General features: G+C 37.3%; 4 protein-coding genes and 1 non-coding gene across 7 annotated transcripts; 2 read left to right on the forward strand and 3 right to left on the reverse strand.

Moving 5' to 3' along the window:
• Positions 1–515: 515 nt before the first annotated feature.
• Positions 516–9,112, reverse strand: LOC149588900 (septin-2-like). 3 transcript variants are annotated; one of them, XM_089861963.1, is made up of 12 exons: positions 7,257–7,580; positions 3,544–3,628; positions 3,364–3,450; positions 2,897–3,020; positions 2,697–2,831; positions 2,472–2,589; positions 2,292–2,393; positions 2,132–2,228; positions 1,903–2,059; positions 1,754–1,835; positions 1,487–1,647; positions 516–1,405 (listed from the first exon to the last, which is right to left on the reverse strand). In XM_089861963.1, exons 1-11 carry the CDS (start codon positions 7,344–7,346, stop codon positions 1,525–1,527), a joined length of 1,200 nt encoding a protein of 399 aa, XP_089718089.1. In that variant the 5' UTR covers positions 7,347–7,580; the 3' UTR covers positions 516–1,405; positions 1,487–1,524. The 3 variants fall into 3 exon arrangements, with proteins under 3 accessions (XP_089718089.1, XP_089718090.1, XP_089718088.1); XM_089861964.1 differs by lacking the exon at positions 7,257–7,580 and adding an exon at positions 8,586–9,112 and having other exon boundaries at positions 516–1,647; positions 3,544–3,630; XM_089861962.1 differs by having other exon boundaries at positions 516–1,647.
• Positions 9,113–9,409: 297 nt separating this feature from the next.
• Positions 9,410–9,483, forward strand: TRNAI-AAU (transfer RNA isoleucine (anticodon AAU)). The gene has a single exon. It is a non-coding gene; the product is annotated as a tRNA-Ile (tRNA).
• Positions 9,484–9,616: 133 nt separating this feature from the next.
• Septin1 (Septin 1) lies at positions 9,617–12,996 on the reverse strand. The gene is made up of 7 exons (XM_089861959.1): positions 12,976–12,996; positions 12,034–12,139; positions 11,872–11,958; positions 11,680–11,803; positions 11,350–11,602; positions 11,039–11,286; positions 9,617–10,963 (listed from the first exon to the last, which is right to left on the reverse strand). Exons 1-7 carry the CDS (start codon positions 12,979–12,981, stop codon positions 10,681–10,683), a joined length of 1,107 nt encoding a protein of 368 aa, XP_089718085.1. The 5' UTR covers positions 12,982–12,996; the 3' UTR covers positions 9,617–10,680.
• A 1,303-nt stretch (positions 12,997–14,299) lies between these two features.
• Positions 14,300–15,414, forward strand: Gar1 (Gar1 ribonucleoprotein). The gene is made up of 4 exons (XM_089861975.1): positions 14,300–14,590; positions 14,643–14,791; positions 14,870–14,929; positions 14,992–15,414. Exons 1-4 carry the CDS (start codon positions 14,422–14,424, stop codon positions 15,325–15,327), a joined length of 714 nt encoding a protein of 237 aa, XP_089718101.1. The 5' UTR covers positions 14,300–14,421; the 3' UTR covers positions 15,328–15,414.
• Positions 15,360–17,822, reverse strand: Larp7 (La related protein 7). Its single transcript, XM_089861958.1, has 9 exons — positions 17,568–17,822; positions 17,406–17,484; positions 17,244–17,344; positions 16,935–17,180; positions 16,840–16,867; positions 16,471–16,777; positions 16,136–16,397; positions 15,796–16,059; positions 15,360–15,482 (listed from the first exon to the last, which is right to left on the reverse strand). Exons 1-9 carry the CDS (start codon positions 17,724–17,726, stop codon positions 15,420–15,422), a joined length of 1,509 nt encoding a protein of 502 aa, XP_089718084.1. The 5' UTR covers positions 17,727–17,822; the 3' UTR covers positions 15,360–15,419.
• Positions 17,823–22,356: the final 4,534 nt, after the last annotated feature.

Here is a 22,356-nt window from a genome sequence, read left to right on the forward strand (position 1 = left end):
CTCATTCGTCATTTCGAAACCAATATCAAAACCAATAAAGAATTCCCCCCTTGACGCTTCCAAATCCCTTACGGGCAATTTTACCAGCGAGTACTCGGCTACTCGAGCGCATACATGAATAATTTTTCAACTTGAAAAAAAGAAAACGGACATACCTTACGGTACTGGTACTGGTCCTGGTACACCAACACACACGTGACCGCAGTCTCCATCCAGATCGCTGTATATTACCCCTGTAACGACATCAAAATTCAACCGGCGACACACACGACAGTGACGACACCCGTTGCGCCTTCTCATCACGTGACCCGAAGTTCCGAACTGGCATCGTGAAAAAACAAAGGCCTAATGAGTCAGGTCAAATCAACTAAGAAAGTGACTGACTCGATCTTGTCACGTGGTATTCTCTAAAAGGCGTGCGCGCGCAACTAATTTCCGTCCCCCCCCCACACACACGCAGCTAGCTTCAAGTGACGTACTCAACGTCGAGTGTTATAAAAAAAATAGACCAAAAATAGGCTAAAACCTTTTAATGACAATAAAGTTAAGACAATTTTATTTTAGGCCAATTTGTATATAAAAATTATGCGTTATAAATTAAGATCTATATTGATTAGACGTTTTTAAATGATTTAAAGTTATTTTTGTTACCGGTAATTCGGGGGGGGGGGGGATTTAAAAATATAACAAAACGTAAAAAATATTAATTATTAATTATTTATGGACGAAACTTTTAAATTATTATTCATAATTAATTAATTAGTTATTTATTTAAAAAACCCAACTTGTTAAGTTGTATATAGGTTATAGCGAGAAATGCACTGGCCCAGCCATTAATAAGTATATTATAACTTAATTACTTTCGAAATAAATCTCGTCACTTCAAATAGACCGATATCACATTTACCTTGATGATATCATTTTAGCAAATAAATTAAACGAATTGCAGGTGATATCGGTCTACACATTTTAGGCCTTATTACGTTTGTTTGTTTGTAATTCCAAGTGCAAATTAAATTAATAAAACCACCACGTTAGTTAATTAATTAATTACGGACGTCATACGTTTAATTTCTAGAGAGCCAATTACGATAAGGTTTAATTAAGCAAAGAGGATTATTTATTTATTTCATCGTCTCCAGTTACGAATATATATCCTCTAGATCCTCCTTGGTTTTTTCTTCATTAATTTTAATTTCAGTATTGATATTTTCTTTTACACCGGGTAATATTAATATTAATATTAATTTATTATTAATTAGGGTAGGGTTTGTTATAGTATAATATAATATAATAACTTAATTATTATTATACGTTTAGGCCCAAAAAACGTTGATAATCCTCTAAACTCGAGTGTTTGAAGAAACGCGTTAACAAAGAGTCCATTAATTTCTTTACGCGATTACTGGAAATATATATGAAAAAAGTCAGTCAACTTGTACAATATACTTGGAACGCGAATCATTTGTCGTGGCACTCGACGTACTCTTTTCGTATTCATACACTTCTGTTCTTTGGCTTGGGTTAGACATTGATACTGTCCGAATCTTTCCGACTGTCCGAGTCGTTGCCATTTTCTCCGGGTGTGCCGCCAGTCGCGCGAAGTTTCTCTTGCATTTGATTCAGCATTTCCTGCATTCTTCGAATCTAAATTAAATTTAATTTAATCACGCTTTGTTAATTTAAATGGCGCTGGAATTAATAATTATCCGTAGAAGTTTCGGGGGGTCAGTTTAAAATGGACACACATTACCTCCTCGTCTTTCTGTTGAAGTAGTCTGTCCGTTTCTGTGGGGTTTTCTAAGTTACCCACACCCGAATCTCGTCGTAGTTTACTGTTTAAATTGATTCATTAACAAAAATTCAACTTATCAATTAAAATAATTAATTAATTCTACTGACTTTCTTTCTCTAGCTGCTTGTTGAGATATTTTCGTTATGTATTGCGCTCTGTAATTCTCGTAATGAACGTCCCTCGTGACGTCTTTCAGATCCTGCATGTGCGTACTGATTAAAAACGTCCGTAACTTCAGAAAGTCGCTGTGTTTCGGATTATCAACTGAAAAACGTTTAAATTAATTAATTTCTTAAGCCTTGGCTATAGTTTTAATTATCATTAAATAATTAATACCTTCGACCGTTCCCCACGGATAATTACGCCCCCGTATCCTTCGTCCATTGATTTCGATGACCTGTGAACTGCCCACGACGGCGAAAGGTATCGAATCCTAAGTGAGGACATCTTTTTTAGGGAGTGACTAGGCCTACCGGATGAAACGTCATCAACTTACTTTAAGGTCTTTGTCCTGTCTTTTAAATTCGTCATCTTCGTCGCTGTCGCACTCCGGAAGTTGGTAGATATTTACTTCGTTTTCCTCCAAGTCTAATAGAACCTGTTTCAAATATAAAAATTCATTGGCTTAATATTAAAGTAAGCTTAATTAAGAAACAATTAACGTTGGTATAATTACCCTATCTTTTAACCTCTTAATTTCGTGCGAAGTGAGAGTATCGGCTTTGGCTAGAACTGGTACTATATTGACTTTCTGATGCAACCGTTTCATAAACTCTATATCTATTTGACGAAGCCTTTTAAAAGGCCAAATTAAGAAGACAACAAAAAAGCAAAAAATTGGTCTAGCTGCGGTTAATTAAAATCGTGGGTCTATTCTATGAAGCCACGGAATCGTAATTACCCGTGACCGTATGGAGGAATAAAGTACAAACAACAATGGACTCGGTTATCGACTATGTTCTTTCTGTTCAACCCACTTTCGTCCTTAAAAAATTGGTTGAATTGTTCGTCGATATACCTTTCGATCGTTTTCCAGCTACGTACAACGAACCAATGCATGTTGGTCAAGACACGAAGTTTAATTCGTTTCCACTGACTTACTTGTCTTCGCAATTTACAGCGTCTCCAAATCCGGGCGTATCAATGATATTTAATCGAACTTTGACCCCTTTTTCTTCAATGTCTACAGTTTTCTTTTCTATGTCTACAGTTCTGTCAATGCGATCTTAAAAGTAAAAATACCCTTTCAGTGTAGGCCTAATCATAAGCTTATAGGAGATTTTCCATAAGTTTGTAAATTCTGGTTACAAACTGGAGCTTGTCACGAAGCGACGTAGGTCATAGATTCGAGGTAAAGCGCTGTCAAAGGCTTATGACAGACTAAATAGTAAGATGGACTCCAAAACTAATAGAGTGTATAGTCAATTCTAGCTTGTCGTTCTAGAACTAGCTCGAGTTGTAAGTCTCTAGCATTACGATGTATAGGAAGTGTCATACTTATGGAACATATCTTATAAACTTATGGTATAATATTGGCAGAATGTAATTACGTCAAAATCTTCACTAACCTTCCACACTATGTACTTTTCTCTCCTTGTATAAATCAGTTAGAAATAAACTGCTTATCAATGTAGATTTACCTAACCCCGATTCACCTTGAATACACGCGAATATTACATTTATTCTAAGGTATGATCAAGGACACTCAACTTAATTATACTGTATGATGCTATTTTTAAGAAACTTACCAACAACCATAAGAGTGAAATCGAATCCTTTTTTTACGGACTTCCTGTGTACCTGTTCGGGTAACGTGGAAAACCCGATCTCTCCCTGTAAGTAGATGAACACCATGAATATTCAGAAACCAGGACATGAAAAGAATTAAACAAGTTATACTAATACCCCTGAGGGCAACGCGAGGCGACAAGAGGCAATTCACTCTATAAGTTTCTAATATCTACCCATGAACTATTGTATAATAAGTAATTAATTTCTTCAACAGTGACCAACCCCTCGCGATACCCTAACGAGAAAAAAGTTGAAATCTTGGCTGAAAAGGGAGCTCAGAACCTCAGGGGAAAGAAGGTTTACCCTATCAATATCGGAACTTTTTTCTTGATAAACGAGGTCAAAATGTCATTGTATGCACCCTCTCTTAAATCACAATGCACTATAGAAAATTTGATCATCTTCGTTTACTAAAATACTTGAAAAAATATTGCCGCAAAACTCCAAAAAAACACAGACACCGTGTTTACCATCTTGGGGTGCTGGTGAGACGTGCCAGGGAATTAATGTTTTTACTCCACTGAGAGCTATTTATATTGTAGTTAAATTTATCATAGCATCCCTGCTGAAACGTGATAAGCTTATATAAATATACCTAGCGGAAAATAGAACCATTCCTTTCCATAGACAAAATTTTAGGGGTTCTATAGGTAGCTTAAAAAGAGCAAAATAAATCAGTTTTCAAGAAGTTGAACGCGTAAAACGGTAGTTTGGTCGCTTCCAAGTCGCTCAAATAGTATAATATAGAAAATTATTCTCCCTCTCTCAGGTTAAACTTAAATGCAACGTTGTCACCCCTCTGTGAGTCAAATGGAGCTCAAATACTGATTCAAACTGAACTACAATACTTTCTCTCTTGATCTTGACTCACAAACGGCCTGGCAACACTGGGGGAAAAAACCCTACTTAGTAGAAACTACGTATTGTAATCGCCGTTTCTCAAAAACAACTTAGTCGTGGTATATCAAATGAATTATATTTAAAAACCGCCTCAAATTACGAAGCAAAAACAAAGACCGGAAACGGGTATATAAACTTTTAAGCTGTCTACAAAGTTTCCGAAAACAATGGCTCTCGAGTAAAATTCAAAACGAGTATTTCCATCATTCTAAAGAAAGAGCGTGAAGAAGATTAAGATAATGTTATTTAAATGACGTCCGCTTTTATTACCCATAAACCCAAGGGGCATCTCGCGTATTTAACTTACGTAACAGACGTGATAAATATTGCCCCTTTCATCCGGCATGGTTTTCTCATTAGGTTTTCGCGGTTTTTTTTAGAAGCGGGAAACGCACGACACGTGCTAGTTTTAGTAAGTTTTGGAAGGCGCCGCCATACGCTATAAAGATCAAATTTCTCAACGCAATAAATATGTCAAGATCAGCAAAATCCAAATAATTCTCAGCCGAGAAAAAGTTTTAAAATACTTTTTGGCAAACTTTCAAAAACTATTAGGAGAGATATTTTTGTTGTTGAGTTTTGTTTGACAACTTTGGTGTTTTCGTATTCCAGCAGCCAGTCTAGCTTAATTACAATCTGGTCCTTAATTTTCCCAACACGCCCCAGTATATTTTTGATAATTTGACATAAATTAAATGAAGGGAATTTGGAAATTTAAAAAGAGAGTGCGATTACCATAATTACTTGGAAATTTCACATTCCTTACTAAACTTTGTGGTCTGGTTCTTTAGGGCTAAAAACGAGGGGTCCGACATTCCCAAAAAAAAAATCGCACGGGATTTCGTGATTTCTTCTTGATTTCGCAATTTCGCCAAAGATTTCGGAATTTCCTCAAATATTTCGTGATTTTGCGTGAAAGATATCGCGAGATGCTTACGGGATTTTGTGTAAATGTCGGAGTACCCCTCGGTTAAAATCTCAAAAACCTCTCTCTCAAACCAGGCCTCTCAAATTTACAGGCTATTTAACATATGAATCATACTTTATACCAAAAAAAATATATCACACGTCACATCGCTGAAAAATTCTTAAAATTTCGTGGTCATAAACCTGAAATACATCTAAACGCATCTAACTCAAAACTATAGGGCCTAAAACAAAAAACCCTTCTTTGACATCACCCCCAGAAAACGGGAAAAAAAAACCCTTGACAGTTTCGGTTATGTGTGAAACATCTAAGACATAGAAGTGTAAAAAACGAACAAACACACAAAAAAGTTCTTTGTCAACAATATTGTTTTTGTGTATTTCTCAAGGAAATGGTTGGTTCGTTTAACTCAATATGACGCGATTTTTACAAGCAAATCGATAAAAGGAGGCTGACAATACAGAGTACAGAAAGGTCTTACGTAGAAAAAGTTTTACCAAGAAAAAAAAATAAAATCACTTTTCCTATCGAATCTATTTCAAATTGATCTCTTTTTTGCACCCACAGTCTACGCGCATCCAAAAGTTGGCGCCAGAAATCTTTACTAAAATAAAGTAAGGTCCCATATACGCAACTTGGTGTAATAAACGTAAGGAGTTGCGGTTATAATGGTAGGTAAAACCAACAGTGTCCTATAGGGCAAACAGATACTTGGGTTTGATACGAGATCTCCCACGGTTAATTTCTTTAAGAAGAAGGAAAAAAATCATTTTGTGGGACAAAGAGGTCCTTTTTATTCTATTTGGTAAAGTGGATTTACTTTTTTTAACCAGATTCTTTACTAACATCTCAGGGGCAATGCTCGAAAATGAATAAAGTTACGTCGCGAAATTTTTTTATACCCGCTCATATCTTAAAAATGTTTCTAGCAGTAAACAGAGGGTCGCTATGTTGTTCGCCTTCTTATAGTCTAGCGCCTTCGAATTAAGCGAAAAGAATTCTCATTTTTCAACATTCTTGAAATTTTTTCTCGCTACATTGTCCATTCAAAAAAGGAACACGCCGCAGCTAAAATAAATCCGAGTTAAATTCTTGCCTTTCAATTTATTCCCGAGAATTTTTGCTCAAATGAAGACGACAATAAACATTACACGCTTACTTAAGCAATGATTACAGTTACTTTACAAAAGTTTACACCTATTAACGTACGTGTCTCGGATACCTTAAAGTCAAAGTTCAACCTTATTCTCGAGAAAGCCCTATACATTTTATGTTAGATAGTCGAGATTACCAATTGCGCTTTTGGAAAGAATAGTGTTACAATTACCCCACTTTGTGGCACACTTTTCCCGAAGAGAAGTATTATATACTTCTGATATCATTAAGTACTTAATATTGAGGAATTGACAAGTTTCTAGTTAAGCTAGGTTATTATGTTTTGAACTTGGGCTAAAAAAATTAATTGGGATTGCACTTATGACCTTGGGGTCAAGAAAACTATCATACAACTTTCTAAAACTAGCCGACTGACTAAACCTTCAAGGCCCTATTTAATTCATGAGCCACGTGGTGGTTCATTCTTTAAATCTACAACTTAGCAGTTTCAACTCTGATATACAGGGTGTTTCTGAAAATGTTCCATGATGATATATTGCCGACCGCGGGTCACCATTTTCTAGTTACGTTTGGAGTGTTTACGGATGACCCCTGAATTGAATTAGCATTGTCTTCATTAAATTTTTAGGGGTCAAAATACTCCGCAAACATATCTTGAAAATGGTCGTAGACTTTCAGAAACACCCTGTATAACTGGTCCAAAAGTTCAGAGTTCAATGTCCATACCTGATGACTGGCATTCTCATTACTACAAAATAAATATTCGGCTTCCGATTGAAAAGCGGCTAATTGTTCTCTGGTCCTTTCTAATTTCATAGCTAAGGTCAAGCCTTTCTGGGGGCTGACCTCCTCCAAAATACGTCTCAACGCCGTGGTAATTGAAACGATAACTTCCCGAGTTAAATAAAACAATAACGAACGGCTGCGACTACCAAAACACTGACGATGTAATAAAAACACTCCCGCTCGCTTCTACGACTAAATTCCTAACCCAACTCGGCATTTTTGATACGAGGATTTCAGTCTGCCAGATGGATTTTTAGCTCGTTTCCCCGTTCTAGTAGTAGTAACTCAAACCACCTTTATTAAGCTTCACCCCGCGAGATTGCGCAGTTGAAACTAATATTATTAATAAAAACTGTCGCTGTAGACAAAGACTCGAAAAAGATAAGTGTAGAAAATAAGCAATTGAAAGGGATCATTTGGCTAAACTGGGAGGTGAACGGGAAAACCAACTTGTTTCTGTTTTATAAATGCTGGCATACTTAATTTAGTTACGTAGTTGAAACTGGAACATCTTGATTTGGGATTTATTTAAAATTAAATTAAAAAAATAAAATACCCTATAGAATTGATAAGCATTTTTTAAAGATACGAGAAAGGATTTCAAGGTGCGCTAGTTTTTTTCTCCTTCCGACAAGCGCGTCTCTTTTTAGGTATAACAAACTATGATACCACTTTCTCGCCTTGTTTAGATATTTTTACCCCCTGATTCCTGTATTAAAGCTTAGCTAGGGGACTGAAAAAGACGTTCCGGTTGGCCAGATGTAAAGTAGCTTCGAGTCCTTCTGGCCCAAATTTAAAAGAATATGACTGGCAAAAATTAATCCTCTACTATCATTGAAATACGTCAGCTTTCTTAATAACTGTTATCTTTCAATTAAACAATTGTCGTCTATGTTTAAGAAAAAATTGGAGGCAATTGACAAGCGGACAGACCTTTTGTCGTAACTGACAGAGAGACGTTCGTTAACCCCAAAAATATTGTAGAGAATGTATAATTTAAAAACTTACCTCTGTATTTATATAATTTCCATTTGTTGTTTGCACGCAAATTTAAATTAAGAATTAATGTTAATTACATTAGGTTAAGAGTAACAACAACTTTTCGGGTTATTAACATTCTCATATATTTCACTAGTATTTTTAGTTACTCGAACATTAACTTAAATTGTATAAAAACAACGTATACTTCAATTAAATAGCTAAGCCTAAAACTTTTAATATTATGATTGCGTAGGGATACCATTACTAAAAGGAAAAAGAAAAGCTTACCTGACATCCCTGAATGATGCATCTTGTTACGCCGTGTGCTTCTCGCCGCTACTTAAACCGTTTTCATTTTAATAAACACCGTAGTTAAATAAATTAATATTAAGTCTATTATTTTAGACTGGCTTTTGAAGTCGGTAAAAATATGACGCTAGTGAGAGAGAGAGACGAAGAATCAGCCTTTCACAGTTATCAAATCGATCCGTTTCCAAATGGGCGGCTTTTCCTACAACGCCGCTGTAGGGCGGGAAAGTCCATGGCAGCCTTCAACGGCGCTTTCATTCGCCGCCGCCCACGATACACGCCGGATGCTAGGTGATCGTTGAAATCTCCTCCAGATGATCCTTCCCAGTTCCGAGGCCTCGTTAAAGTACTTTCGAGTGATAACGGAACACGCAAACTTGTTACTGAAAATATTGGCCAAATGAGTCATAATATCACGTCACGTGGAAATTAAATATTACCTTTACATCCGCCCGCGAGTGACCGCCATTTTGTTTTGTTTTGCCAATAATTAAATTTGTAGAAATTAAAAATGTAATTTGTATTTTACGTTGTTCTTCTTTTTAACTCTTATATATATATATATATATTAATCTTTTTATTTGCCCCCTTGGTTGTTGTTTTATAACCTAAAGTATAGAACTAAATCGCATCGTAGTTTATTTTGCGAGCAGCTTGCGTCGTGATGCGCGTCATCGAGTGGGCTATGGAATCACTATATTTGAATTCCCGCCAAAAACGTAGGCTGTAAGCTGATTGGTTATTCGGAAGGGTGTGTCTATAGGTTTCGGTATAGGTACGATTATAACGTCACGATCTCTCGTGGCCCATTAGCTCAGTTGGTTAGAGCGTCGTGCTAATAACGCGAAGGTCGTGGGTTCGATCCCCCCATGGGCCATACAAAATTTTTTTTTAAATATCGGTTAAATAAATTAAATAATTAATACGCGTTGCGTTTTCCTTACCTCTGAATTCTGAAAATATTAAAGGAAATTAATTTTTTTGAATTAAATCAAAACAAGACACCTTCATACTTAAAAAATCGCACATTTTACTAGGAAATACAATGGATAATTATTGCCAAATGTATAATTATAAATTATGATTAATTTTAATTAAACCACTAAACGCGTAGTTAATAATACTCTCCCGAGATATCCTCCGATACTTTCAATACTTCTTTTTCATTTTTTTTACGTTCCTTTAGATAAAAAATAGACCATTTTAATATTTACTTTATTAGGCATATATGGAAATAGAACAAAACGGAGTATGCTCAATTAAATTAAATTAAAGAAGATTAGGAAAGGCACACTTGGTCAGAAACTAAGGTCAGAAAAAAATGATAGCTTATGAAATATATTGGTCCTCAAAACAAATACGGAGTATTGATTAAATTATATGTATCTGATTGTGCTATTAAATGGACTGTTACTTTTTGTGTGACCTTAAAATTTCATTCCCTCCTTTTAAGTAATGACTTTAAATTAATAAATTAATTAATAAGTGATTATGAAACCTCATATTTTAAAATTCTTCCTTTTACGCTCTTGAGTCTCAACCAAAGGTCGCCAAATTGCTAAAATTGGCTGACCTAAACCTTCATTTCAATTTTATTAATAGTGAATTAGCGGTCTTATTCCTGATCAGCGCCATCTACCCATAGCGGTGACTTTGAGAACTACTGTAAGCGGCAAGCCAATCAGATGTCGCTAAAATCTGGTGACGTCATTTTTGGTAAGACCCGAGAGTGCCAGTCAGTGACGTCACCAGATTTTAGCGACATCTGATTGGCTTGCCGCTTACAGTAGTTCTCAAAGTCACCGCTATGGGTAGGTGGCGCTGATCAGGAATAAGGCTAATTTACGTTAGCGTTGAATATACTAGCTATGAAAGTGCAGCAATTTGGCACTTTACTAAAAACGACTAATTAAAATTTAAAATCTCCGGGGATTCAATAAATAAGCGATAAAGTAGACGACTAGAGGCAATTTGTTTTTGCTGAAAGAAATGCTGACCAAATTTGTTTTCTTTTTTTTTGTTTTTTTCAAAAAATACGTAATAAAAACAATATTGAAATAATATATAAAAACATTTATGAACTGGAAGCGGAACTGGGAAATTGGGGAGTAGGGGAAGGTGTAGCGGAAGGATCATCTTGCGCACGCATTTGCTCTTGCATTCTTTGCAATTCCTCTTGCATACGACGGAGTTCCGCCTCTTTTTCTTGCAAGATTTTGTCCCGTTCCGTTATTTTTTCGTCACCGGCAGCCGATTTTTTGAAACCAATGGCGACAGGGCGTTCAGCCAATCTTTCAGCCCGGTAATTTTCGTAATGCAGTTCCTGAGTTACTTCTTGCAGATCTTGCATATGAGTGCTGCGAAATTTTACAATACAATTAAGCGTTACGACACAATCTGAAATGATAAAAAATGAGTTACGAGTGTCTTACATCAACATTGTGCGAAGTTTGATGAAATCGCAATGTTCCGGATTTTCAACTTCAACAACGCCCCACGGATAAAGTCGACCTCGAGTTTTGCGACCTTTAACCTCTATCATTTGAGAGGCTGAACAGACCGCGAACGGAACGGCTTCCTTCAATTGACGAACTTGCTCTTTATACTCCTCATCTTCATCAGATTCGCAATCAGGAAGGGGATAGATGTGAATCCCGTTTTCTTGAATCTCTTCCATGATCTGTAAAAGAAATTTCAAGTTAACGAGTCCCGGGTTTTGGCTGTAACAAAAATTAAACGAAACCTTTTTCTTTAATCTCATAACTTCTTTGCGAGTAAGAGCATCGGCTTTAGCAATGACTGGAACAATATTAACTTTGGTATGAAGTTTCTTCATGAATTCAATATCCAAGGGTTTTAATCCGTGCGCGAAAGGTGAAATAAAATAGAAACAGCAGTGAACTCTGCTATCGGTAATATTGCGTCGGTTTAAACCCATTTCATCCGCCAAAAATCTCTCAAATTGCTGATCAATGTAATGAATGATTGAACGAAAACTGATAAATTTAACTGATGTGTTAGTTGAAAAATGATAGCCAACTTAGTTACCAGTTAAACATTGACCGTAACGTACCAATCCGTGTTATTAACCGCGTCTCCGTAACCCGGAGTATCAACAACGGTTAGACGAAGTTTAACACCCCTTTCCTCAATTTCAACAGTGGATGCGTCAAGTTTCAAGGTTTGTTTGATTTTCTCTGAATAACATTACTTAAAAACTCAATATTTTTCTTAAATCTACGCTGGGAATTTTATGATAATTTACCCGAAGCATTGGGAATATATCTTTCAGGGTACAAATCAGTTAAAAACAGCGAATTTATAAGTGTAGACTTTCCTAAGCCAGATTCACCTAAAAGCCACACATTTGAATAAAATCGTTGGTGAGATGTGTGCATGGTAGACTAAGAAGGGGGAGGAATCTTACCAACGACCATTAAAGTAAATTCAAATCCTTTCTTAACGGATTTCCTGTGTACTTGATTAGGGAGATTAGCGAATCCCACATAGCCTGGCATTTCTGGATTTGTAAACTATACGTAAAACGTAACTTATTGTAAGTATAATTTTCTAACTGTCAAAATGAAGAGCTACATATCGTGCGTGACTCAAGATTTATATGAATTATGACTCAAAAAAAGGGTATTCAAAAGATTTCAATGATAAAAAAGGAAAATTCGGACCGTGAATATTCTCGGAAAAATGACAGAGGCCCATATTTTTGACAACGCCTAATCAAAACAGCGTATCTCAAATCAAACCCCCTGACAAACCTGTTTAGGATGCGCCGCCATTTAAATCATAAAATAAGTACAATGTTTAAAATAACTCTTAATAAAAATTATCTCAAATAATACCTAAAAGAAGCGAAAAATAACAAAACGATAACAAAAGAATGCAAACTCACGTCTTCCTTATCAGCGTAACGAAAACTACACCGTACCAACTCCAAACGCAAGACTAGCGGAAATAATTTTAACTAACCAAACTATACAGACGCAAACGTAACTAGCTCCGTAATAGCTTGTGTCCGAATGCTATACTAATATTCAAATTTAATTTTTCCCGACTAGGCCTAATAATCGCGCTCAACCGTTATATATCCCGTTAAACAATGAAATATACTTAACCCAAAATGTTTGATGGTTTGAAATAATTTTTTCCAGTAAACCACGAAACAAAAACTTATAAAAAATCACGGTTACTCGAGTCACGATTCACGAAAATGATTAATTATAAATTTTCTCTACCCCATTTTCCAATTTAACTAAAGTCAGCAGCTGAATCATGTCCAAACTTCCTAACCAAGCCATTTAAATGGCCGCGGCGGAAGCCGTGTTTAAAAACTCAAGAAGATAACATTACGTACCTCCATTTTCGATGTCCAATAATTAGCAAAAAGTACGGTGAATCTTGTAGTGTACGGCTTCAACGTACTCATTTTGGGTGTAGTTGAATAAGTGGTAATCGCGTAAGGATTACTGGTTCCTGGCGATTTGCCTCCAGCCCCCGTAGTTTCACGATGTCCCTTCATCTTGACCGTCTGATCCTCTCTGACCATCGTCGTTGAGGAAGAGCTTGATTGGGTTGACAGTCCCAACGGCGGAGGTGGCCAGGGTCTTCGTAATCCCATCACGAGCGTCACGTGATAAATGTCAATCAAAGAAGCTTTCCCTAAGGAAGTTACCCTTCCATACCTGGAGACTAAAAGCCGCTTCCGGCCATTACCTAGCTAAGCTTACACGCCAAAATATAGTCGATAAACCGCTCTGAAAAACCTAGCTACGATATCAATCCTTTTTAGAGCGAGTTATGACGCGCGGCATTGTCTTTGTAAATTTGACTATAGTGAATGATAAAAGATACTAAAAATAAACCGTTTTATAGTTTTAAAAGTTCTCAGAAAGATTGGATACAAACTCGCTTGGCCACGCGATGCTCTTAAATAACAGGGACGGTTTTAGATATATAGAAAAAAAAATACTCTCCGTAAAATAATTAAAAATTAATTCCACGAACCTTTACGAGTTTTTTTTCTATACGGTCTAACCCCAAACTTACGGAAATTAATGAGCTCTTTCGGTTAGTAACGCATGGGAACAGGTGTACCGTACCTTACCTTCGTCTAATGGATTATAAAGGTTTGTTTTCCTAACTCTCTGGCGAAAAACGTGAAATAAACATTACGAAAGGTTACACGAGAGTATAACCTAAGAATAAGGAACAATCACGAACGTTCACCTTTAAAAGTTTAAATTGAAAAAAATATATATTTATTCGTGCTCAATTTTTACGGAAGTGATTGTAATTTGTTGACCTTGTTTCATAGTAGGTTCATAGAGTAGTGGCACGCCTTGTTAAATACCCATAGAGCGTAATAAGGTCAAAGGCAGGGTGGTGCCATTACTCTATATTCATGGGTAATGAATGATGACGTCATTATGGCGGACTGTATCGCAGTTTCGCCATCACCATGGGATTCACAACTTCACAAGATAACTATCGCGCAGTCAACAGGGTGAGCAAAATATAGGATAGGGTCCCTAAAGTAGTTAATTAAATTAAATTAACCTAATACTTAAATTCATTCAGAGTTGATAATAGTTAATCGTTCAAAAACGTATCTCCACGTATAAAACCCTCCGCGCTTCTTTGCTTTTAAAACTCCCGCCAAAATAAATCTACCGCTAGATGACCCGCCTTACGTTTTCGCTCCCATAAGTAGTGATCGGTACACGTGCTCGCTCGCGTCTGCAAATGCTGGCAACGAAATACCGCGTTAATTATAATTAGAAGTATTTAATTATTAATTAAAATGTCAAGAAGAGGAGGCGGTGGATTCGGTGGTCGAGGCGGGGGAGGTGGATTTCGGGGTAGAGGAGGTGGAGGTGGTGGATTTCGTGGCCGAGGCGGTGGGGGAAGGGGACGAGGGGGTGGAGGAGGTGGTTTTGGCTATGATCAAGGACCGCCCGAAGAAGTTGTTGGTAAGTAATCATTTGCCGAAAGTATCTTAATGAAACCAAAATAATTCGTTAGAACTCGGATCATACACTCATCCATGCGAGGACCAGTTAGTTTGCAGAGTTTCAAACACCAAAGTTCCGTACTTCAACGCACCAGTTTATTTAGACAACAAACAACACATTGGAAAAGTAGACGAAATATTTGGACGAATTGAAGAATTTGTATCCTTTTAAATTAAGCAAACGCGAGGACAAACAACAGTCTTTTTCTTATTTCACTTAACCTAAACTAATTATTAGTTTGTTTCGGTAACGTTACTTGACGAAGTGAAAGCCGGTTCATTCAACAAAGAGCAAAAAGTACCGTAATTTTCTTATACCAAATGCGGGCGCTCTTTTTAACGGAGAATTCTTATTTTTAGGTTTACATTGACCCCATGAAACTGCTGCCTAAGGACCGTTTCTTACCAAAAGCGCCAGGTGCACCCAAAACTCCTAGAGGTGGTGGCCGTGGTGGTGGAGGAAGAGGATTTTCAGGAGGAAGGGGTGGGGGTCGTGGCGGTGGATTCTCTGGAGGTCGAGGCGGACGAGGAGGCGGATTCTCCGGTGGAAGAGGCGGTCGTGGAGGAGGGTTTTCCGGAGGAAGAGGAGGCGGAGGATTTTCTGGAGGAAGAGGAGGAGGGGGTGGGCGCGGGGGCGGATACGGGGGCGGGAATAATAGTTTTGGAGGTGGAAATAAACGATTCCGTAGAGACTGATCAGTGATCATTATTAAAATAATAAAATTAGATCATCATTGTAAAAAAAATGCATTTTTTTATTAAAACTCGACCATTTCTATTTTATCATGTCAATCAGTTTCACTGAAGATGATGCGTTTATTATTTGATTTTGAACTATCGATAGTGATATTCTAAACGCAATTAAATTAAACTTATTAATTTTTAATTAGCGTAGCTTATTCCTGATCAGCGCCATCTACCCATAGCGGTGACTTTGAGAACTACTGTAAGCGGCAAGCCAATCAGATGTCGCTAAAATCTGGTGACGTCATTTTTGGTAAGACCCCCCCCCCCCGAGAGTGTTAGTCAGTGACGTCACCAGATTTTAGCGACATCTGATTGGCTTGCCGCTTACAGTAGTTCTCAAAGTCGCCGCTATGGGTAGGTGGCGCTGATCAGGAATAAGGCTAATTGGGGAAACATTTGATGAATAATTAATTATACCTTTTTAACGGCTGGTTTTTCAAGACCCTTATTACCCTTTTGCTTCTTATTTTTGCGCGATTTCTTTTCCCGGTCCAAATGAATTTTCTCCCAATACTTTGTTTCATCTTCCCCCGCCAAGGTTTCAACTTTGACGTCTAATAATTTTCTTCGCACGGTTTTGGCAAATGCTTCCGTAGCCTCTGGATTTTGGCATCTAACGTAAGCTACATTATCGTCGTTCATATCGACGTAAGCGACTTCCCCCATTTCTTTAAGATTTCTCTGAAAGGAAAAAAGTAAAACCAAAATATTACAAATCACGATGTTGATATCATTGAGAACGAGACGCGTTTTTTACCCTGAATTCCGCGGGATCTTCTACGAGATTTGGAACATTTAATTTAATAACAACGCCTTTTTGAAACTGAATCGCGAAGGGTTTCGCATTGTTCTCCTCCTTTTCGACTTCCATTTTTGTATTTCGATCATTGTGGGTTCGAAGGGGTGACGCGGCTAATGTTGGGGGAATGTTGTTTTCATTCAGAAGAGTTTTCTTCATTTCTAACATTGACGCTTTTTTCATCGCTAAGTATTTGTTCTTCCACTTTTTCCATTCATCTCTGTGTAGAATTAATTATTATTCGTTTTCCAAGTAACGTTAAGTACTTGTAAAGGTAAGTACTAAGTACTAACTTGCTCATTACACGTAACGAAGGAATTTCTTCAACTTGAACCAACTTCGGCTTCTTTTTGCCTCTCCGTTTCTTCTTCTTTTTCTTTTTGTTGTCATTGCTAGTTTCATTATTGGTCTCCGTCATTTCCGTTTCCGTTTTCGCTTCTTCGGTGGTGGTGGTGGTTATTTCTTCCACAATGTTCTTTATCTCGTGTGCACTTTCACTGTCTTCCGTGTTACACCTTGATCTTTTCCTCGAACTTTCTTCATCATTTTCACTATTTCCTCGTTTACGTTTATGCTTCGGTTGGTCCTGGCTTTCACCATCTGATGAAAATGATAATTTTAATTAAACTTTAGGCTTAATCAACTAATTATAATATATTTACCGTGCAAACGTTCCGCGGCTTTGTAAAACTAAAATGTAACAAGAACGTGTAAATTAATTAATCAACAAGTAGCGATAGTTATTATTATATCTTACTTTGCAGGCTTTAATGACTGACAATGGGGTTTCAAATTCTACAAAAGCGAAACCTTTGATCTTCTCCGTTGCTCTATATCTAGGTAGACTAATGTAGACAATTTGGCCAAATTGACTAAATTTAGAACGTATCCAATCATGATCAGAGTCTAATGGGAGTTTTTCAATATAGAGAGTGCATTGATCGACATTATCTTTCTGACATATGGGTAGTTTTCTTCTAATCATAGTTCTGTCATCTTTAACCTAATTCGTTAAAACGGTTTATCAAGTTTCAACTAAAAAATGGTATCATTACTGAAGCGATACCTCAATGATTTCTGAATAGGAACACGCTTTAGCAATGTCTTTGATTTTAGTCGTATGTGTCCTGATCTTATTAAAGCTAAGAAAAACATCAATAGGAACATCTAAAATGTAAAATTTCCATGAAATAACTCGTGACAATCCTTCAAAATGAGCGTAACTTACAAGAATCCTCATTTTGCTCGAGTAACTGCATTAAGAAACGGTCTTTTCGTAAATTGGCATCGCTGAAGTAAAATTCCATCTATTTAAAAATAAGTACCACGTAAGCATTCGATTTGTGGTATTCTTCAATTTAGCCTTTAGTTTAAAGAAAACACGGTGTACCTGTTCGCGGATTGCTTGATAAAGAAGCTTCTTGCGACGTCGTTTGGCTACTTTGTTAGATTCACTTTCATTGAGATTATTTGATTCTTTATTCTCCTCTAAGAACTCAACCTCGAATTTTTCGAAACCTTTATCTTTATTTTTGCGATGTTTACCCATTTAAAATAAAAATAATTGTCTGACAGTTAACTTCAACTTCGTCAAGAGAATCAAGAAGCGCGTGAGAGTACTCATATGATGCATAGCCCACTCGATCACGCACTCGACAACGCTCAGCTGCTTTCAATCGGCCAAAAAGTGCGACTTTTGGACTATCGGCGGAGAGTTCGAAGGAACCCAAAATTAACATTAAGTTTTATGGGAGGAGGTAAGACCTTTTCGCAAATTTATGCGCGCATGCGCTTGTCGTGGGTCGTGGATAAAATAGCAGACGACGCCATCGGTCTATGGGGAAATAGCTGGGATTGTAGAGAACGGAGTAAATTTGAATCTAAACTGTGATAAACTAAAAATATTGGAACTTAAAGAAGTTTGTAAAAATATGGGAATTATATTTAAATCCTACTGGCGAAAACACATGCTCATTGAAGCTTTAAAAAATTATAATATCGAAAATATTTCCCTTAATAGCCAAGGCTTAGTGTCGGCTTCATAAATAATGTCGGTATCCAAGCAGCGCCGGGCAAAACCACGAGAGCAACCCGTCAAAAAAAGAACGCTTTCCCCGCGAGGGCCGCCGATTCCCGACCAGGGTCCGATACCCACTAACGAAATGCATGTTACATATACCCGTCTTTGGAGTTCCAACATTTTCGATTTATAACTCGTTCTCCTTTTCACAACAATTATGTGAAATTTAATTTCCACTGTTTTATCATCCCTCTTTACTTTATACGACTGATTCTTGCATCCTACCCACTACCACAACACAGCATCCAGGCATAGTGCAAAGGCTTAAGAATCATATGAAAAAAAAATAATTGAACAATGGTACAAAATTGAACTAACTAAAAAACCACTGGCTTAAATGAATTTTATTACACTTTTTTTCCAAATTTCTAAGAAAAAAAATCAAGAAAATGTATCGAAAATGATTAGATTTAATGGCAAAGTTGATGCCTCTAAAGTAATGAGGAAATACGCGGAGGCTAAGACCGTAGTCTGCTATTTTATCCACGTTGTTACTAACACGCATGCGCTTCGCATTTTCCCCCACTTTTACCCTCCGACATGTTTTATTCATCCAAATGACCTGAAATGTTAATGAGACGTGTGTTTTAATTCTATAAAGGATTCAAGCTTTTAGAGTCGATGGATTTTTTTAATAAAAATTAATTTCCAATGTCAAAATTGTAAATTCAGTACTTATAACCGTTTTCCAAGATAAAAGAAAACCCCACCCCATCCTCCTTGTCCAAAACATGCCTTTTAGAAAGTATTAGATTATACAAGTTTGTACCAGATTGTCTAGCCCATAATTAATTAATTTTACTTCAAGAAACCAAGGAACGCTTTCGCTGTAACCTTTGAAGCTAGCACACATCTCGGGGAAACTAACCTTAGTATTGGTATAGTGTGTTACCACGAACTTTGTAGCGACGTCACATGCTCTTATCTCTTACCTTATTTTCAGGCGACCATATTGGCAGTCGCGAGACGTCGTCAGCTTGGGCAATACAAATTCGCGACCCAATATTGACGTCACAGTTTTTCCCCCCTAGCTTCGTGGTAGCACACTATTACCAGTTGTCATTACTGGAGGGAAGAACATAGATATATATACGGGTCTAGATACACTTTCCCTCTGTTAGGCCCTTTAAAAAATGCGGAGGTGAGAACTAGCAGTCGACGCTTTACGGCGGGGGAAATAGATCCAAACGCCATCTATTGAGAGTTTCAAGAAACAAAAAAACAAAAAATTCGAATATGGAAAGCGCGGGAAATTCGAATTGAAAAGAGCGGGAAATTCAAATTAGGCTTAATTTTTCAAATAGCTTTACGTATTAACCTATAACTATAGTTGTTAACTAGTCTAATTAATTAAATAAATATAACAAACAAAGATGAAGAAGACTTGATTCACTAGAACAATGATTTTAAGCCTTCGACAAAAAATCGACTATTTTGGTTTGAAGCAACAGTTTTTATTTACAAAATGATTTACTTACGAACAGAATAAGAGGACCTCCCGTTCAGATTAGGAAATAGTTTTACTTTGAACAAACATTCGCTTAAATCTCTTCAAATATCAGCTGTTATTGCAAAGCATCAGCCCGCCCGCTGGCAAAAGTTATTTATCCAACTTTTTAGCTTTCAAAGTTCGGCGATAGATGGCGCACTAGGTATCTTCCCCCGGGAAAATCGCGTCGACTGCTAGCTGTCATCTCCGTATTTTCCCCGATTCAGTGGGGTATCTAGACCCGTATATATATCTATGGGGAAGAATCGCATCTCTCGCGATTGAACCATTTTAGGTGGAATTTCTGATAGCATTTTGACGTGTATTGCAACCCGACTATTCTTACAGGACACCCTATTTATGGGGCGGCTAAACCTATAGCATCTTCTTTCTTCATTGCTATTTTTATTTTACTAATTTTCTAATTAAGAACAGGAATAATTTGGCCAAAAACAAAGAAAGATTTGGGAATATGTTACACTTTTCATTTCAGAACTTTTATTTGATCTAGATCAACGTAAAACTGGGTCCCCTGTAAAATGAATTAGCTTCCACAGGAATTAGTTTAATGAATTCAGGTTTCAGCCTATTAGACAAACATGTTTATAGGGTGTTTCTTTCAGCTGTAGGAATCCATAAACTCCGGTTCCCCCTTTTTAAAGTAGAGAAAAGTGTTTTGGGCTGTTTAGAAGACATTATTAAATTATAATTAACTAAATTATTAATTATATTAGAAAATAGAAACAATAAAATTGAAACGCACGCTCCCGCCATATTTTGAAGTCTGCCGCAGCCTAACTTCAGCAGCGCCATCTAGCGGTCCGTGTTTGCAGCCCATAATCCTTTTCAATCAAGGTCAATTTTGGGGTCGATTTCCGTGAGAACTAGCCGCTACGATTTTCTGTCCGATTTTTGCTGGTAAATATTTTGATTTTATGTACATTTTAAGGGTTAATTTGGATTAAATACCAAAGTTTTATCGCTACCAATCGGAAATTAAGCGTTGCAAGTGGAAAATTTATGGTTTAAAGTGCCAAATACGTTTGTTAATTACGACCAAGGCTTAAGCCTTTGTCTTTGGGGCGGTGCTGCGTTTGCTGGAAGCCATAGCCTCTTTCTGTGGATGGATACAGAGATCTTTTCAGGTAAATATTTTATTTATAAGGGTTAATTTAGATTAAATACCAAAATTTTATCGCAAACGAATGGAAATGAAGCGTTACAGGTGAAAAATATATCGTTAACGGTGCCAGATAGGTTTGTTAATTACGACCCTTGTCTGTTTGAAGAAAACATAGCCTTAGTTGATTTTATATATTGGTTACCAAACATAATGGTAGTTATTTGGAACTCCATAGTTCTAAATAACTAATGCACTTTTGTTGCTTTGGTTATTGGCTGTATATTGCCCTTAACTGAAGCGAGTAGAAAACCTTTAACGGCAGAACTGTAGTTCTCTAAAATGTTTTCAATTAACAAATCTATTGGTGTAAATATGGGTGTCCACGGCCGGAAATAAGCACAGGACATTGTCCAATAACATTTTAAAATGACCCATAATATTTTTAAAAACTAAGGGGGTCACTGGCCAGTTTGAGTTTGACCAATAAATTTTCCCAAAGTTTTGATAGCTTAACAATGAACAAGCGCTACTATTTTTGCACACTCTAGTGGACAATGTCCTATAAATTTTCTAGACAAAAGGGTTAAGTCGTTTTTGTCCTTTGAGTATGTTATAGTCCTATTTGCCCCCCATCCAACCATATTAGAAGCCCGAAAAATTAAGCAAAATGTTCACAAACATACCCCCCTCCGTAGGAATAGCATTACACCGAACTTTGAAGGCTCATAACTGTGGTTCTACTAGAGATATGGGGGTGTCCTTTGACTATGTTATAGTCCTATTTGCCCCCCCCCCCACCATAATTACACCCAACTTTGGGGGCTCATAACTGTGGTTCTACTAGAGATATGGGGGGTCCTTTGACTATGTTATAGTCCTATTCCCCCCCCCATCGCACCATAATTACCCCCAACTTTGGGGGCTCATAAATGTGGTTCTACAAGAGATATGGGGGGTCCTTTGACTATGTTATAGTCCTATTCCCCCCCATCGCACCATAATTACACCCAACTTTGGGGGCTTATAACTGTGGTTCTACTAGAGATATGGGGGTCCTTTGACTATGTTATAGTCCTATTCCCCCCCATCGCACCATAATTACCCCCAACTTTGGGGGCTTATAACTGTGGTTCTACTAGAGATATGGGGGGTCCTTTGACTATGTTATAGTCCTATTCCCCCCATCGCACCATAATTACCCCCAACTTTGGGGGCTTATAACTGTGGTTCTACTAGAGATATGGGGGGTCCTTTGACTATGTTATAGTCCTATTCCCCCCCATCGCACCATAATTACCCCCAACTTTGGGGGCTTATAACTGTGGTTCTACTAGAGATATGGGGGGTCCTTTGACTATGTTATAGTCCTATTCCCCCCCATCGCACCATAATTACACCCAACTTTGGGGGCTTATAACTGTGGTTCTACTAGAGATATGGGGGGTCCTTTGACTATGTTATAGTCCTATTCCCCCCCCCATCGCACC

This window comes from Phalangium opilio, unplaced genomic scaffold (genome assembly GCF_054372755.1).
Source record: "Phalangium opilio isolate 3A_F unplaced genomic scaffold, DU_Popi_V2 ptg000528l_1, whole genome shotgun sequence".
Classification (NCBI taxonomy): Eukaryota; Metazoa; Arthropoda; class Arachnida; order Opiliones; family Phalangiidae; genus Phalangium; species Phalangium opilio.